The following is a 19,448-nucleotide window of genomic DNA, read 5'->3' as shown; positions in this document are numbered from 1 at the left end:
TATGTTAAAAATGCAATTCAAGCTGCTTTGTATGCTATATTTGTAGTCTGAATCTTTATCTTGAGGTGGGAGTGCTTGAATTCAAAAGCCACAGTTACATCCAGTTACACCGCAAGCACATAAGTGCAGGATGATGAATCATCTCACTATAGGAATCATGGGTGATGAGGCCGTTCAGACTGATGCAAGGATGGCATAAATCTCTTCACACACACCTGGACTGATGAATAGGACATCCGTTGGAGTAATTTAATTAGGAATGAAATCTCCTGACTGAGCCTGCTATGAAGGCTTTAGGGCAGAACACTGCAGCGGTGATTCTGCGTTTGGTGGTTTTAATCAACTGAAGAAACATCAAGAGATGAGAAGAAAAAAATTGAAAATTGAAAATAAAAGGAAAGCTCTTATTGAATGGAGTTTTTTACTTGAAACAATGTTATTTTTCTCCATAATTAATTAAGCTAATTAACATGTTAAATTACCAGCCCTAATATATATATATATATATAAATATATATATATATATATATATATATATATATATATATATATATATATATATATATATATAATTTGTGTTGTACTGTGTATTTTTGTATGTAGATACTGTATAAATACACACACATACAGGTATACATTTAAGAAATATATGTAATATATATTATATTTAAATTTATAAACCATATAAATCATATAGATATTTCTTAAATATATACATGTATTTATTTATACATATAAATATACACAGCACACAGACATATAATATGCAAGCACACTTCTAACATAAAATTTATTTTATATTAGATTTTAATTTGAATGCAAAGATAAATGGATATGAACTGTAAAACATACAAACAAATAAAAAAACATCACAATGACAAATATTCTTAAAGCATTAGGTTTCCCGGAGGTCTGAAGTATATGAATAGAATCTGAGAAAAAACAGTTAAGTTAAATTTGGTGTCTGCAGATTTGCACAGAAAGCACTGAAAAACTGCCAGGAGAAAAACAACATAAAAATGGGAGAATCTCATTTTGTTGCATTAAGGAAACAGCCAGGCACGGAAGCACATAACCTTCAGTGATGCTTGACAAAAGGATTTCAAAGATATTTGAGAAGGATAAGCAGGCATTTACCTCCCACCTGCTATGCTCACTTTGAAAACAACCTGCACAAACCTGCGGAATCACTGCAAACTCATTTAACACAAGGCAACCTCTTCAAAAACAACTGGGATTATCAGGGATTTAAACTCATACAACAGCTAATATTAGTAAATAAGTAATGTATCTCCTTCATGGGGAGTAAGATGAGATGGAATGAGTGAGATTCAAAACATGCAAACTTGCCAAATTGAATGTATCATATCTGAGTCATTTTCTCCCTGTAGAGTTTCCCCTTTCTCCTTCAACCCTTTCCCTTCATTATCCTGCAGTGGGAGCCTGTCAAAACTGTGGAACAGACTTCAAAGGCGTCCTACATTTCCTCTAAAAATGTATTCTTTCTTTTGCTCTGAATATTCTTTGTTGAATCTAACTTTGGTGAGACATATCTGTAAAGGAATACATTTTTTGACGCATCCAAACTCACATGTCTCAAACAATTATTGAGACTATCAACATAATTGAAGTATTCTTTTTTTTTTATAATTAATGGAAGGAATAAAGGAGTATTCTTCACTTTATAATAACAATGAATTTATATGACTTTTCTAGTTTGTAATTAATTTTATAAAACTTGGAAATAGGCATTTTACACCCTGATAAATTAAACAATTATTAAGCTCAATAATGCGGCCGAAGATGTGCTGAAGTCATTGAAAGCAGGGCCGTCCATATACTTCCTACTAATTTCTGACGGCAGTAACCCTACAAAATTTTGGTTGGAATCTTCTTTCGTGCAACAGTGCTTAATGTTCTCTAATTTTGATCACTTTGTTCTTAAAAAATTTAATTTTTTTTTGCTGAAATGCCTTGGTTATTTTGTCAAACATGTTAGTATACCAGTGGTATACCTACACCTAATATTCCTTCAAATTTTGAGCATTGAAGATTAACAATATTTCAGAAAAAAATTAAGTATTTATTAGGGATGCACGATAATATCGGCACAACATCGGTATCGGCCGATATAAGCTTAAAATGACCATCATCGGCATCGGCCGATATGAATATTTCTGCCGATGAGCCAAACCGATAGGGGGGCGTGTGCGTGCGCGACGACCATGAAAGTAGCTTGAGCTCCAAAAACGTAAACTTACAACATGTCAGCTGTGTGGAGGCATTTCGAGATCTGTCAAACAGATAACAAAGTTGCTATTTGCAATATTTGTAAAGCACAAGTGATGCGAGGAGGCGTAAAACAACAGTCTTTCAACACTACAAATATGATTACACATCTTAAGAGCCGTCATCCTGAGCAGCACCAAGACCTGTTTTTCAGGTGTGAATGTCTGTCTACATTTGTAAAATAATACATTTATGGTAGAATCAGTACAGAAGAGGTACATGGATTTCTCTTCAGTAAAATTAAAGTTTAAATATATCAGACGAAAAATTTGTATATATATATCGGTATCGGTATCGGCCAAAATTATTTTGAAAATATCGAATATCGGCCAAAATCCAATATAGTGCATCCCTAGTATTTATAGGTTGTTCTCTAATTTTGATCTTGCACTGTGTGTGTGTGTGTGTGTGTGTAAAAAATAAATGACATAAAATATGAACATATACATAAAATAAATAATTTAAAAAGGCAATTATTAACAGAAAAATTGAAATAAGTAATATGATTTCAGCTTCAATCTTGATTCTGTTGCTATAGCTTGTTTTAAACCTTGTTTTGTTTTATTTTAAATTATTTTAAGCCCTCTTGCGAAGGTCTCCTGCTTGAGAAGCACTACTCCAGAGGATCTGAGTGTCATAAGACAGCACTGGAGCAGCACCACCCACAGAGAACAAAGAGCAGCCACATCAGCCCTTCTGCCCACTCAGAAACCTCTGATGAAAGGGCTCTCCACTCATCCAGGACAAAGCCGCCTGTGAGAGCACACCGGGACGGAGGCTGAATTCTGATAGCGGGGTGGGGTTGGTGAACTGCACTGCTTCATCAGTACAGAGTTAAGATCCTCACAGCCATGCGGCTCAGCTGGAGGCGGAGCCTGTGATGGAATGCTGAATACTAATGTCTGATGCAGCCTCCAGGGGCCATGAAGCACATGGTCATTTAATTAGCTTTATCTCATCGCCAATTACTGTAAATTCACATAGTTTAGTGTGTGCTGAGTGGGTGATAATGTGATGGCTGTCGGTAACAGTGTGTGATGCTTTGAGATATCTGGGGATACAAAGTGATGCTTGATTCTCTGAAGGACAAAATAAATTAAATTATGTGTAGACACTAGACCAAACATCTTTTAATGTAAATCGATGGGATTCTGTTGTCTGTTTTTATTATCTGCTAAGTTAAATAGTGTAAGTCTAACTTTTTAGAAAGGTAATGGCACACTTCTTCTCAGCAAACAACAAGATTCAAAGGAATAGTTCATACAAAAATGTAAGTTTGCTGAAGATTTATTCACCCTCAGGCCATTCAAGATATAAATGAGAAATTTAGCATTACATCACTCGCTAACCAGTGGATCCTCAGCAGTGGGTGCCATCAAAATGAGAGTCCAAATAATCCTGTTGATCATTAATGTCTTGCAAAGTGAAAATCTGTGTTTGTAATAAACAAATTCACCATTAACTTTAAACTGTTGCTAAATATATATATATATATATATATATATATATATATATATATATATATATATATATATATATATATATATATTCATATTAAGGTAGGCTCTAGTGAAAAAACATCTCGTATGAACCAGGAGAGATATGCACAGATCAAATGCCGCTTATTAGCAAAAACAAATAACCTTGGATGGATTTAAACCTGTTGTACAGGATTTATAAACAGTGATAGGAAGCTTAGAATTTTAAGTCGGACTGAAAGTGCACTCTGCAGTGCTAACCTCTCATCAGCAGAAAGAAAAAAAAGGCTAAGCTCACCATTGCTGAGGAGCAAGTTGTGTGGACAGAGGAGAATTTGGGGGATGTTTTGTGCAGCAGGAGTTGGGCCTCTAATATAGCTACATGGCAGAGTGATTGCAAATGTTTATCAGAGCCTATTATGACAACATGCATTTCACTCTAGTGAAAAAAACATCTTGTCTGACCCAGGAGAGATATGCACAGATCAAGTGCCGCTTATTAGCAAAAACAGCTAGTACACTTGCAAACAAATACGTCTGTGGATTCTGATGTGAGAGCACAACAGAGATTGGCTTTTCACTGCAGGAAGCATTATTATGGATTATGGACTTACTATGGATTTAGCCTTATTTTGTCCAGAATTGACAGTTTAAAGTTAAAACAACTTGTTTCTTACAAAATCACAGATTTCAACTTCACAATGTTTTTATCATCTGTTTAGATTATTATTCTGACGGCACTTACTGCAGAGGATCAGTTTTGTGAGCAAGTGATATAATGCTAAATTTCTTAAAATGTGTTCCAATAAAGAAAACATTTCCTTCAAGGTATCATTCATAACTGTGAGGTCAAATACTGGTTTTAAGATATTCAGAATAAACCACTGAAATAAAACTAAAACAAAACATGTGTTTGCTTTAACAAGACACAGTAAAAATAAAATAAAAATATTTCATATAAAAGCAAACTGATTTTTTCTTTCTTTCTCAAAATCATCCTCTTGCAGACGACCTTGATATAGCAAGATTCAGTATTGATCAAATCAGACTCCTAGTGCCATTGAAAAGACTAAAAGTCTGGCACCAGAGGAGAGATGGAGAGGAGAGACAAGAGAGATCCAGACCTCATGTGGTTTCTCAAAAGCTCAGACTGCTGTATCATCAACATCTTTGCCAGCAGAATATCAAATGAACAAAGTACTACACACTGCCCTTTCCTCCTGACCCAAACAAACTTCTTTTATTATTGGGTTTGTTAAAATTAATTAAATATGCTGAACTGATTGAATATGACTGTGCAAAATAAATGATGTGGTGTAATTTCAGTGATAACTGTCAAACATATTAGTGTTAGTCATTTTAGGCATTCTAAAAATGTATCAGCTGTTTTTTGTGTGTCTCTGTGTGCATCTATACATACTATATATTTGAAACAGAAATCTTCTGTAACATTATAAATGTCTTCACAATTGAAGGCATTCAATTATCTAAATTTATTAAATACTAAAACAAACAAACAAAAAACCCAACAACCTGATTAATCATAAATACATATGAATACAGGAGGCATTGACAGCCCTAATTATTACAAATTTGAATGAGAAAAACACTACTATGCACTGCATCACCCTGACACATATAAAGTACCTAAAGACAACAACATAATCACAAATACTGCTTTCAGCCATTTTCTCCTCTTCCAGTCTTATTGCTCCGATTCCCTAAAATGCAATTATGGTCCGGAGACACAGATAGCACACTCAGCTCAATGTCCAATTAGCCTGATTCATGAATACTGTACAGGCTCTGAGAGGAACTTATATCTGGATGCTTAAATGAGCTTCTGCTCCACTCATGAATCCCTGCAGTTCTATCCTGCATCAGCCAAACACAGAAAACAATCTCCTGAACAACTGGAGGATGTCAGCAGTCAGTGTTTCCTGTCACAGCGCTCATGGAGTTCACAGACTAACTTTCACTTCTTTTCAGGTCTCAATGTCAGGGGTTCTTGTTTTCTATAACAAGCTGTCTTGATTCATTCTGAGCATCTAGACATGACAGATTGAGGTTGCCAGATCATCAACTTACTCATTGCCCAGAAACTCCCACATGCTCTCTTTAGAATGAACATTTAATTCACAGTGTTTGACCTAATCTAAATTCATCTTAGGGTTGGATATGAAATGTAACTTGAAATCATTTGCAGCATTTTAAAGCACTATAGGTTTTCACACCATGAAGGATGTTCATGTTCAGTCGAGAAAGCATTAGCAAGGAAATAAAAAATCCTTACTGTTGAGCCCTGCTTGTAACCACTGTAGCAAAGGCAAACCCAGAATGCACTGCGATGACTTGTATTTCATCCAATCCCACAAGATATTTGTGCAATATTTCATCATATCAGTGTACAGTATGCCATGAATTTATGTTTTTTGTCTAACGGCAAGAAGTTGAAAACAATGTCGGAAACCTTTGTTGAAAATTCAGTCAAAACAGGAGCATCACAAACTCTTGCTTTCCACTGCACAAAAAGCATCAACGAATACTTAAAGTAGGATGTTGCAATCACAGAGCTCTAGCCACATGTCAACAGCATTATGGGACCACAGCTGTTCCACCAAAATATGTTAAGGTAAATATTCCATGACAAACAGCTTGCAGGTCAAGCATGGACATGCTGAAAGAGTGTGTCTTATTGATGTGAAAGGGGTCTCCAGCCATAAATGATTGATGAGGCAGGTAGGGCAGTGGACCGTTTCAGCATGAATTGATGCAGAGGCTCCAGAGACTGAACAGGAAGACAGCACATTCTTGTAGACACCGACACGACTGAGATTATGCGGACAGGAAAGAAAATTAGAAGTTTTCTGATGGACCAGTACATCAGATTCGTCTGAGAGATGAAACCATCCATGATTTTTGCTAAAAATTAGCCATGCCACCAGGCTTTGATTGTTTGTGTGGCAGGTGTTTTTGGCGTGTCAGCAGGCAGCGCTGAATCGAGTATAATGGGCTCTGGTTGGTGCCTCATCTTTATTCATTGAAGAATGTGTATGTCTGTTACATGCCTCCAGGTGAGAGACCTTTAAGACACTGACATCTTTAGAGGCCATTCAAGGACACTGTGGACTGGCAGAAAGAAACTATATTCATGACTTTCTGTGCCCCCAGAGTTCACAAAGCAATGTATATAATCTCCTTCACATACTGTACTTCCAATGTGAATTGCATTAGTAATTCTACTAATTCCTACTAATTCTGTGCAATAAGTTGTAATTTGTATATGCAAAAATGTTTGTAATTTGAACAAGCACTCAGCATACCACAGTATCTACAGATTGAATACTAAATTATAAATTATTAATATTATGCCATACAGTATATGCACTAAAATCATAGTCCCACAGAGTTATCTATTAGTACCACCTAGTGGCTCAACTGAGGCAATACAGTTTTTTAATACTAATTTCTGTCTGCACTCTGCATCCAATTCACAATAGCACATTTCGTTTTGACTTTCTAAGGGTTTGAGTTTTCAACTCTTAAAGGATAAAAGATCAGAAATAGACAGAGAAGAGAAAAAATATTGGTAACGCTTTACTTAAAGCTGCAGTCCGTAACTTTCGACGCTGTAGCGGTTAATAAACAGAACGGAATGCGTCTTGCGGAAGAACATTGTAGCCGGAGCTACTTGTCTCTGTTTATGTCTATGACGAATCACGTAGGTACTGGGTTACTCCGCAGCGGTACCTACTCCAACCAGTCTATAGTGCGAATATAAACATTTATTATAGGTCTACCGTGACGATTGAGAAAAAGCCAAAAACACATTTTGGAAAATGGATTGATGCTGTACTCGCTTTTTATATAAATTTTGAAAACAACTAAAGTTATGGACTGCAGCTTATATGTCTAAAGCATTATAAAGGGTTATTAAAGGGTATAATGCATTATAATTATTCATAATGTGTGTTGTAATGCATTATATTTTGTCGTAAATAATTATAACCAAATTTCACACACACACACACACACACACACACACACACACACACACACACACACACACACACATACATATATATATATATATATATATATATATATATATATATATATATAGTGTTACATTGCATTGATGTTATAATGTATTAACTGTGGTCACAATTATACATGAGATTGTACAATGCATTATAAGGTGCAGTACAAGGCATAATTAATGCATTAAAACTACTTTTATAATGTATTATACCTAAAGGCTTTAAGTAAAGTGTTACCAAAATATTCTGTGGATACTAATCGTCAACCTATGCTCATGTTTTACAATCAAACTCACAAATGCAATTTGTTGTTAATAAAGTGGAACAAAAATCATTTGAGGTTACAGGTTAATCCAAGCCTGGGGGAGTTTGCAAAGGAACAGAAAGCGCTTACCAAAGACTTTACCCAGGAAGAGTGACTTGACCAGGGTGAACTGTGTGTCTGATGCTTCTGGGAGGGTGTAGCTGATGGGAGGATAATGATCCAGCTAAAAGACAGGTAGTAAGGAAAGAAAACAGAAAGACACAGAAGCTAAATTATATACAAATGTCTGTTGCTTGTGGTCAAGTACAAAATGCCCATGCAATTAATATTTCTCTATAGTGAGCAATGGTTCCATCTACTGGCTAAATATTACATCACTGACCATACAACAAGCGCCAAACCATTTCCAAATCACTCAGTTTTTTTTTTTTTTTTTTTTTTTTTACATATTTAATAAAATGTATACATTTTATATAATGTACTATATATAACTGATATAAAACATAATTGAAATACATAAAAACTTATTTCAAAGTATTTAATAATAATAATAATTTTATTTAACAAATAATAATAATAATAATAATTTAAATTAATAGAACTATATTCAGAAAGATAATTTACTTTTACTTATTGCACAGCAGTATTTTAAATATATAGAACAATAAAATGCACAATATAGGTAATTTTATTATTATTAATATATATTTGAAACATTTGCTTCCAGGTACATGTAGAGTTTAAAAAGTTCAGGGTTTGGCCAACATTAGATTCATATTTGTGTGTTTTTATATATAGTCACTTTCATTTATGCATTTACACTAGTCAAACAAAGTAGCTTAATTTGTAGTATAATAATTAGTATTATTTACATACCATTATAGTTTTAATTAATATTCTGAATTAATTAGTAATTATTTAAAATATTTATATTGTCGGTTTTCATTTGAATTACTAACTTTTTTATGTCAATTTGTTATGCTTAATGTTACTTCTGTTTCAGTTTTAATTCATTTTTAGTTACTAATTTTCAGTTAATAATTTTAGTGCTTCAAGTTCTTGGGGAATATTTATATTTTATTTCAGCTTTATTTCAATTAACATAATTGAATTTCAAATAATTATAACAGTATTAGTTTTAGTTAATGATAACCCTGGCTTGATATAGGCCTAATTTAAAAAATATTCTTCTTATTTTTCAGTCCAAAGATCATGCTGATATAGGGTAAGACGGCATCAGCTGAATGCAACCACACACACATGCTCACACACATTCGGTGACAGCTTTAATTACCCTGTTTCTGCTGATTCACTGGCACTCCTAATTAGCATGAGGCATCTCAGCCTCGGTATTAAAAAGAATTATTTCCGCTAAATTACTTTTTTGTGCTTGAAGATACGGCTGTTCTCTCAGACTGTTGTGAAAGTGGTGCTCTCATCGCTGTGCACTGCCGTGAATACAAATTAGCCTCAAAGAAAGAAATGGAGACTCCAACACAATAGCGTTTGTCTGACATATTTCAGCTCTAATTTGTTCCACTGATGTGACGGACTGATAAATGCAAGCATGTTTATTCAGACGCCTCCCAGGTGCATTTGTGCTGGGTAAATCAAGCAGGGGAAGCCCTCCCTCAACGCTGCCGGCAGTCTCCAGACCTCATCCAATTACATTGGCCAATCTCAGAAGACCTCGTGGGCTTGTGTTTCTGCCGCTGCTAATGGAGGAGGGTGTGTTGCCATTCGTCGATGGGATAATGTGACCAAATTAAATTGCTTTCAACCTGTTTACCTCTGAAACTAATGGGCAGCAGGGATGGCGGGATGAGACGGAGAGAGGGACTGTCCCTTGTGGTGCTGCGGCCCCATTCTGACTGGGCTAGTGCTAATGAGCCCTGCTGTGGGCCTATAATTAATCTCCATCCAATGAGCCTCCTATCTGACAGGGCCCTGCCTGCACTGCGGCCACCCAGAGAAGGGGCACTCGGCCTGGGAGGCGACAGCCAGATCCCCCTGGGGCGTCCGCTGCTCTGACAGCACAAGCTGAGTTATAGCCGCAACCCCACTGAGGGAATAACTTAGAGTTACAGCAAATAAACACAGGAGATAAATGAAAAAAACAAACAGGATGATAGAAAAGAGAGTGGGAGATATGAGTCGTTCTAAGAAATCAGTTTTAGAAATGTGCATTTTTAGGATTTTTTTTTAAAAGATATTGCAACATTCCAAATGAAAATTGCTGCTGATAGGTTATGAGATCCTATTACTCACCATCCAGCCAAACGAACAACAAAAACAACTAAGAAGATTAATAAATAAGAAAAATCAAACCTTAGCTGTCTCGATCTGTGCTGGGAGGAGCACGGAATGAAGAACAAGGAGACTTGGGGTACATAAACGGTCTTTTATACTGGGAAAGATGGGAATTCCATACCATTCAACAAGTAGAACGGACAAAGGAAAACTGAACAAACAGGGGCTGCATCCGAAAACTGAAAAATGCTGCCTTCGGAGGTCGCATTCCAAGGTAGGAAGGCATCAAGGCATGTCCGTCTCCTGAGTCTCCTGAGATGCCTTCATCTGGCCTGTTTTTGAAGGAAGCAGAGATGTATCCTTCGCTGCCTTTGATATCCCACAATCCTGTACGTTCCATTCTGCGACAGTTAAGCCAAAAAATAAAGATGGCGTCTGAAAGTTGCGGTCGGTGGTCAGTTTGTGTGTAAATGTAGCCTATGTTTCTGAACAACGTTTTCCACTTTTTATGTAATTTCTAGCGAGAAATTAATATTGCAGTAATGAAATATCCACTTAGTTATAACCAAAGCTCTCTTTATTTTGTTGTAGATCATTAAACCATTACTCCGCCTCAGAAGTCTGTCCGAAATCCGTTTCACGAGGTGTCTTCGTGCAAAAACGATGCCTGCAAAGTCATTGCCTGATTAGACAGCAAGGCAGCAAGTCACCTGCCTAAGTTTTCGGATGCAGCCAGGATCTTAATAACATGGGATAATTACTAAACAGGTGCAAGGAATTATAATCAACTGAAACCAGAAAAGGAACATGACCAAATAAGGAAACACAGGAAGGCACATGGGAAGCAGAACAAACACAAAACACCTGACAGAGTCTGACATTACTCTCTCTCCTGGAGGACAGGGGATGGGTCCTCTGGAGGTCCCTTTGGACAGACGATAGGCGGTACCTGTTCAGATGCCATGGCGGAGCAGGCAGCTTGGGGAACCATGGTGGATTGGGGAACTCAGGAGGCCATGGCAGTGCAGCCTCTGAGGCTGCAGCCCCAGCCCCCACCCCAGCCTCTACGGCTGGAGCTATACTACACCCCCCCAAATACTTGGGGAAAATAACAGCCTCCAAAGACCTCCATGGGTTTAACTGGTGATCAGGAGCCCTCCCTGGTCTTAACAGGGAATTAGGAGCCCTCTCTGGGCTCAACAGGGAATCAAGAGCCCTCCCTGGGCTTAACTGGGGATCAGGAGCCCTCACTGGGCTTAACTTGGGGACTGGGAAACACTCACAAGGAGCAGGCACTGAAAGGGCCCTCTGGAGGAGCAGGCACAGAACCGCGCGTTTGAGGAGCTGGCATTGGAGTGTGCTCTGGGGCTGGAGCTGACCCCTATTCTTCCTCAGGTTTCTTCTTTGATTCAGGGTGAAAGGCATGGTCGGCAGGTTTGACTGTGGAACCACCGGTTTTTACATAGGTGCGGCCGGAGAGCTTATCTGTTGAGAGGCATCTTGACTTCCAAGCTTCCGAGGACCGCGGGGGAGCTTCGGAGGACAGCATGGAATTTGGGGTTGGGGTGGTGGTAGGAGCTGTTAGAGAGGTATGTAGGGGTTCTCGGCATGGAGTGAGCTGGGGAGACATGCCGCATTTCAACGGGAGCTGGATGATGAGGATAAACCTTCCTTTACTACTCCAACTTCGAAGTCGGAACCGTTTAAGAAAAGCACAAGATTAATCAGCTCGCTCAGGGGAAAATCAACCAGCGGAAGATCTTCTGTCATTATCTGTGCTGGGAGGAGCGAGGAACCAGGAACAAGAAGACTTGGAGTACATAAGCAGTCTTTAATCCTGGGAAAGGCAGGGGAATTTCACAACATCCAACAAGCAGAACCAATAAAGGAAGAATGAACAAACAGGCACTTAATGGGATAATTACTAAACACAGGTGTGAAATTAAAATAAAAAAATGGTTATTGACATAATTTTTCATAACCACCAATTTTACAGAAATTGTGTTTAAAGAATAACTATGTTTTATGTTTAATCTTTGAATGGAAAAATATTGGTAATTCTCACTTTGTTCACAAATCCCATATAGAATACATCACATCAAGTTATCAGATCTGATGTATTTTCACCCATCTAAAGCTCAAATGGGATCCAAATATTGCACAAAAATTGAAGTCCAGACAGCTCCTAGTTTTCTCCAGTGGAAATGGATGATTCCTGGACTGTTGCTGGTCAGATAGGGCTTATTGCAATAATAAAAACACAGTGCAAAGTCCACCACATTACTTTGATAGAAAGTTGACCTGATAGTGGGAACCCCAAAAGTTTTCATTAATCTAAATTAATAAAACAGTACATGCCAAAATGAAAGTGCACTCTGTTTGCCTTTGGGTTTAAAAAAAGTCTTCAAAAACTTCAATAAGATCCAAGTACATCTCTTTGCTTTTCCCACATGGTTATTCTCTTAGTTAAGCTTTGACCTTTTACTGTCTGATTCAGGGGTGTGATGTTTCATTCAAAAGAAATATCACAGGCGTGGGTGTCTGGAAAGGTCAGCTGGACTGATGTTACTGTCTCTCTTCTCATATTCCTTTCGAGGCAAGCTCTTTCCTCTTCTGGAAAATGCACAGGTGGGCAAAACCTGCATCACAGAAATCTAAAATGCAAAACTGGAATAATTTTAAACTGAAATAAAAACAAAATCATTAAAATTAGGATTTAAAGTGAACAATAATATGCAATAATATCAGTGTTGCTGATCAACCTGTGACGATTCATTTATATTATGGAGGTTCCAGGTTCTAACCTCTAATATAATTTTTTGATTTCAATGAACCAAAATGCTATCTGTTATACCTCTGCATAAGTAGATGTATATCAGAAGTGGGGATGCAATTGGATTTTGTTTTGTAATTTCACTAGAATGAATAGAGAGCCGTGGAGAAGTGATAGATTAGAATGCGTCATGCCTGAGAGAACACTGCCACGGCCACTTTCCATGACTGATAAAAACCACAATGACAAATCAACATAAAGAAATCACAAATTCCAGCGTCATTCATTATAAAACATGTTAATGAGATGTTAATGAGATGTCCCTGCCTTTAAATGATGTCCATAGCAGTATTCTGCATTGTATTTTAGTGTCATTGAAATAAAATGTTATCAATATTTTCAATGTTCTGTTTTAATTTAAATTTTAAAACCTTAATAATTCTAGCTAGGTTAAATTTATACATTAATTTACTATATTCACCCTGGTTTAAATATTTGGGTTATTGACATAATTGTTCAATTAATTAGCCAGTTTCATTCATGATTATAACAGGCTGAATTGCAAATAGGTTGCCTAATTCTAATAGGCATACACACAATGGCTATTCATCATTACATTTTTATGTTTATGTAGCCTACACAATAATATTCTTTTACACTGTAATCCTTTTGTTTTTAATATTTGGCATATTTGTGTGATGCGCATCCCTGTGTGTAATAAGCAAAGTCAACGCGCACTGTTGACCCGCCCAGAGGCGCATTTTCTACCAACGCGCTCTTTAAATAAATAAAAAAATATTGCGCCATTGACTTTAGACTTTAGACCAGGTTTGAGTTGATCTATGGTGCAATCTATTTTCATCTCCTTAAAATAAAAATGCACAAGCAATGCGCCTGAACACACCTCTTTTTTAGACTAGCACACCCATGGGCACACAGAAGGGCGCAAATGCATTTACTAATTAAACAACGTGGCGCTGGACGGGAAAATGCGAACGGCACCGGACTGAAACTAGCAAACACACTTTGCGTCGCATTGCACAGGGTGGATGATATGGCCCTAAATCTTTTAAACTAATGAATAAAACTGATAAAAATTTGAAAAAATCTTTTAATCTTTTGTTATTATTGTCATAAAAGCTTAGTGGACAAGTGGACATGTATTAAATGTCAAGCAAGTTAATGTTATTTGTCATTTATTTAATAATCTGTAATTTGAAAAGAAAAGCTAATTTAACAGCCCTAATAAATCTGCTGGTCTAATTAAACACAACTTATCAGCTTGGACAAATATAACAGATATCTGTAGGCAACCTGCCTTTAATTTACACATCTACGTGATCTACCTTAGGAGTACCTCCTTGATTGCCATGCAGTGTGTGTGTGTGTGTGAGTGTGTGCCTGAGTAGTGCTGAAGGGTACTCAACACAGCTATACAGACAAGAAAATAAAGGAGAGTTGCCCTAGTGTCATAAACACACACTCAGACTCAAGACACACACACACACACACACACACACTAAACCCCTTATACACATAGGTCATTGTCTGAAGGATGGCTCTGGGTTTCTATTTGCTGCAATGTCAGTGGGGTTCCCAGGGGCTATAAAGACAGGGTAAAAGGGCTATGGTTTTCTCTTTTTCTCTCTATATATTTCACCCCATGCCAGATTTCCAACTCTGGTCTGTAGGATCTCGGGCTTGGCAGAGCTGTGTAGCAAGAAATGAAATATGGCAGAATTAAAAAGAGATATAGCCCTTCTTTAAGCCTCATGCCCACGGGCTTATCTGTGCTGTGCCTCATCCGTCCAGACAGCGGGAATTTGATTATTTGATTTAGGACCATGGAACAAAGCAGGAGCCAAAGACATAGACTGACCAAAAAGAAAGAGAGAGAGAGAGAGAGAGAGAGAGAGAGAGAGAGAGAGAGAAGCAACAAGACAACAAAGCCCACTTTTCTGCTGACAAGGTAACAGTATATCTGACATGATCTTTGCACCTCTGTCATTCAATATTATTCCCTTGGGACATGTCTTACAGCGAAGGTGAGGGGCGAGGAGGGTCCCGGCCAGCACATACATGCCTTTGACATAGTATTGAAAGTCCCTGACCCTTCTGTAGTTAGTTTTCATCTGTCCTCAAATGCAACTTGATATGACCACACTTTCTTCTGTGATATTGATCACTGCTTTATCATTTCAGGTTCGAGGTGCCGCGTGTCCCGCCATTTCGAACATAATAAAATCTACAGTTCACCGTGAGTCTCAGTTCAGAGATCAATACGGGCTTTCAATTATCCAGTTGGGCCTGTGAGACTAATGCAGTGCATCCTGGGTAACACACACAGCACACATCCACTCACATACCCGCATATTTGAGATATACATTCAGTTACGAAATCAAGAAAGCTGCCTATCAAGGCATTTATTTTAGGCATCATTACTAAATCTTAAAAAAATACTTAATTTTGACTAAAATTGATGGCAGCATTACATATATCTTTCATGGATCAAAATGCATCAATGGCGGTATGCAGCTTCAAATTTTTTACATTTAAATACATTTTATTTTAATTAAACATATATGGTACTTTATTGTAACTGTAATATACTTATTGGAATATGTAAATTGATTATATGTCTGTTGTTGTTATTTTTGCATTTTATCCTGAATGGATGTTGTTATTGTTATTTGTTATGTAAAAAATATATATAAAAAGTTGATTACAAAAAAATAAAATACTCTTCCATAATCTAGTTTCTAATTTGAAATGGGTACTTTTATACAATATTTGTAATAACTAATAATAAAACATTATTGTTATTATGAATATTTATTACTATTATTATTTTTTAACAATCAAATCAAACAAAAAAAATCAAACAAAGAAATAATAGATTTAAATTAAATTAAAAGATTAATAAAATATCAACAGAATATTTTCCGTAATACAATTCCTAATTCAAAATCAGCATTTTTACCAAATAGCTGTACACTGTACTTTTATAAGATAGACATTTGTTTGATGATTATTAAAGTACTACATAAAACTAAGACTATATGAAAAAGTGTATTTTCTTATAAATAATTTAATTTTATAATGAATTTAATATAAACAAACATAATAATATTACAAATCATTTGATTTAATTACAAAATTGGCACTTTTATCAACTTGGTACTGACCACATTTACTGTGAAATTAACTGAGATTTTTTGTTCAATTCCATATAATAATGTATTTGTATGACACAGATAACAACCCGCTACCAAAGTAACTGACCATGTAGAGTGTTTCAAATCAGTCCCTTATGAGGTTTCATTTCAGTCAAGATGCTGCTTTAGAAGTAAAAATGCTAACTTCCATATTATTGGATAAGTACATGATACATGATTTGACCAATGATATTGATTGTAATATTAAGAGTGGTCAGTTTCATGTGTTTCCCACCTGGACTTCTATGTCTCTCTCCACCCGAGAGATGTTGACAGTGTGGGACTGCCCGTTGGCCAAGTTTCTCTGGTCAATATCAATACTGAAGGGTTCTCTGAGACCACCCAAGTTGTACCGCAGCTGCAGCGTACCTGATTGAAACAGGATGAGACAGAAAGATTACATTTATCCAGATCTTACCTGCACTGCAGTCTTCCTGGATGCAGAATGCCTGCGTGAGTGAGAGTTGTGCATCAGTTCTACACCCTGACAACACTCTCCTGTGCAACAGTGCACAGGCTGCATGAAGAACATTTCCTCACTTGGGTTACCGCTCAGGTCAGCAAGATAAATTTGCTCAGGGACTACAGGGTAAAATTCGATGTGGGTTTAGGCAGCGTAACACAAAGAATAAGTAACACCAGTCTTGTGTGCCCACTTTGGGTTTTATGGAATGGTGTTTAGCGAAAACGCCACTCTACAAATTAAACAACGGTACATCTGAGTCACTGTGTTTAATGTGAAATCCTGTCCCCGAGGGGAATGAGGGTCTTTTTCTTTAAACACCAGATGTGTTTTACTTCTAAACTCGAAAAGAATTGGATCACAGTGCTGTGCTAATGCCAAACAAACAGGGATGTAATTGCCTGCGCTCTGCCATTTGTCATATAATTAGCTCTTACTGTTGCGCTTCCACTTAAAAAAGCAATTCAGCCTGCTGCAATAAATTTCCTTTATTATTACAGTGCAGTTTCAAAACTGCTGCAGAAACGATCTTACAGACACACACAGATGTGTATATTGCATCAGCATCCGGCATTAATGATGAACAAAGACTAACCAGGTGTGATGCAATAGGTTCGCAATTTGTCTGTTCATACCGAAAGCAACAATAATGTGCGAGGCGGCACAATAAAAGCTAATCAGAACATATTTGATGTTAAATATAGAGTTTGGTTCACACTTACATGCATTTTGACTTTAGTACGTGACATTATTCTACTAACCCTAACCATAGTTAGTAAACACACAGTTGCAAATTAATAAGAGTTTGTTGACATAAACTGGCAAATTAATGAGAGTAAGTTGACATAAAGTTGCAAATTAATGAGAGTTAGTTGACATAAGTTGCAAAGTTCCTTAGAGTTAGTAGAGTGGACAGAAAAGATCTGTTCACTGAAAGCTAATTTAGGGAATCCAAAATAGTTCTTCTGTGGAATTGCTTTACAACCCTCTTTTGCAGAGTGACCAATATCCTACCATTGTGACGGAGCACCACGGCCATGTAATCCTGGGTTTTCGAGCTGACATAGACTAGAAGGCTAGGAGAAGTGGAGGTGCTGAAGCTGAAGGTCAGGTCTTCACGTGTCAGGTTGGTCTCGACAGGAAGGTTGTGGATAACGCTCTTCTCATCTAGGCTGGAAGCTGCAGCCACCACTTCAGGAACCAGATTATACTTGACCAGTGTTCCTGCCTCGAAGAAACCACCAACATCTGGAAAAGATTTAAACACCCAATAAGAGTGTATGTGTTCAATTAAAAAAAGTCTCAACTCTGAAACCAGTGTTCCTTAGGCTAAAAAAAGTAATGAGATGGATTATGACTACTTGTCTTAACTGTGACTTTTTGACAGGAATGCTGTTTGAGGACAAAAAAAAAAAAAAAGAAGATGCTGAGCAAGGAACACATTATACTTCCGGCAAATTAGGGTCACCATTCAATAAATGCGCACGGGGAATGTGTAAGTGATGTCTGTCTTGGCCATCTGAGGTAGAAGGGCAAGAAAACCGACATTACCTGCATGTTTTGTATTCATGAGGGGCTTCTTCTACAGCTATTAAACTAAAAGGACACTTTCCTATTACCTTTTTACTTGAGGGGGAGAACAAAGGTTCTTACACAAATCGTTTAACCCGACTGCTAGGACGTGTGCAATTGTCTTACACAGAAGCAGTATAAACAACACAGGATTTGTTGCATATGGGGTGGAACAGGAAAAACCATGGGAAATCAACATGGGTAATGAAGTAAATACACACAAGGGTAAAAGAGGGTGAACAAACATGACAATGTGCACCCGCACCGAATATCTCATGTACGCAGAGGACGAGGCGGGTTTATCTGTTATTCATGGCATTCTCTCATTCAGCCGTTTTACCCCCGGGAGCAGAGCGCTAAGTACAAATGAGTTTTGTACAAATGCTGTATCGGGAGCAGGGAGGAAATCAGTGCAGAGACTATAGATTGGTTTAATTATTTGCTGCAAGGCCCTTGAGCAATCTTCACTTTTCCAACATGCCATTCAGAGGCAAATTTAGTGTTCAACGGAAGAAAGAAACTCATACAGGTTTGGAAGAAGTGGAGTGGGAGTAAATGATGACAGAAATGTAATTTTTGGGTGAACTATCCCTTTAAACGTTTAAATTTAAGACTTTACATTAAAGCAAGTGATCCTTTTGTTGCCAAATCTGTTGTTTCTTTTTGCATTAAGACATTTGAAATATGGCGTCTTTTTGTAAAACGTGTTCTTTTGGTCTTAATTCAACCCAGATCTTTTAAAAAGCACATTTTCAGTAAAAAGGTTATTTTGTAATTTTCTTAATGGCTTTGCATTTAGGTTCACCCCAGAAAGATTCTGTAGTTATTTACTCATCCTCAGGCCATTCTAAACCAGTATGACTGCCTTCTTATTGCAAACAACAACAACAAAAAACTGAGACATCTTCTTCTTCACATCTTCTTTTATGTTTTGCAAAAATGAAAAGTCATGCATGGTTTAGAGCGAAATGAGGGTGAGTAAATTCAAATTTTTCGCTGAGCTGACCCTTTAAATCGAGAAAAATTAGCACTAAATAACATATAGATGTGAGAATCCACATCCATAGCTCTGAATCCAAATGAAAGGGCAAAGAGATTTCTC

General features: G+C 37.1%; 1 protein-coding gene across 1 annotated transcript in view; it reads right to left on the bottom strand.

Moving 5' to 3' along the window:
* The window catches only part of cntnap2a (contactin associated protein 2a), a 343,240-nt gene that overhangs the window by 11,129 nt on the left and 312,663 nt on the right, over positions 1–19,448 (bottom strand). Inside the window, exons 19-21 of the mRNA XM_026200982.1 lie at positions 17,789–18,022; positions 16,547–16,680; positions 8,202–8,295 (exon numbers count right to left, since the gene is read on the bottom strand). Coding sequence (XP_026056767.1) covers positions 8,202–8,295; positions 16,547–16,680; positions 17,789–18,022 — 462 coding nt within the window. The remainder of the gene's footprint in view (positions 1–8,201; positions 8,296–16,546; positions 16,681–17,788; positions 18,023–19,448) is intronic.

Source organism: Carassius auratus, chromosome 24, assembly GCF_003368295.1.
Source record: "Carassius auratus strain Wakin chromosome 24, ASM336829v1, whole genome shotgun sequence".
In the NCBI taxonomy this organism is placed as follows: Eukaryota; Metazoa; Chordata; class Actinopteri; order Cypriniformes; family Cyprinidae; genus Carassius; species Carassius auratus.
Note: the sequence above shows the minus strand (reverse complement) of the source record. Positions and strands in the feature narration are given on the sequence as shown.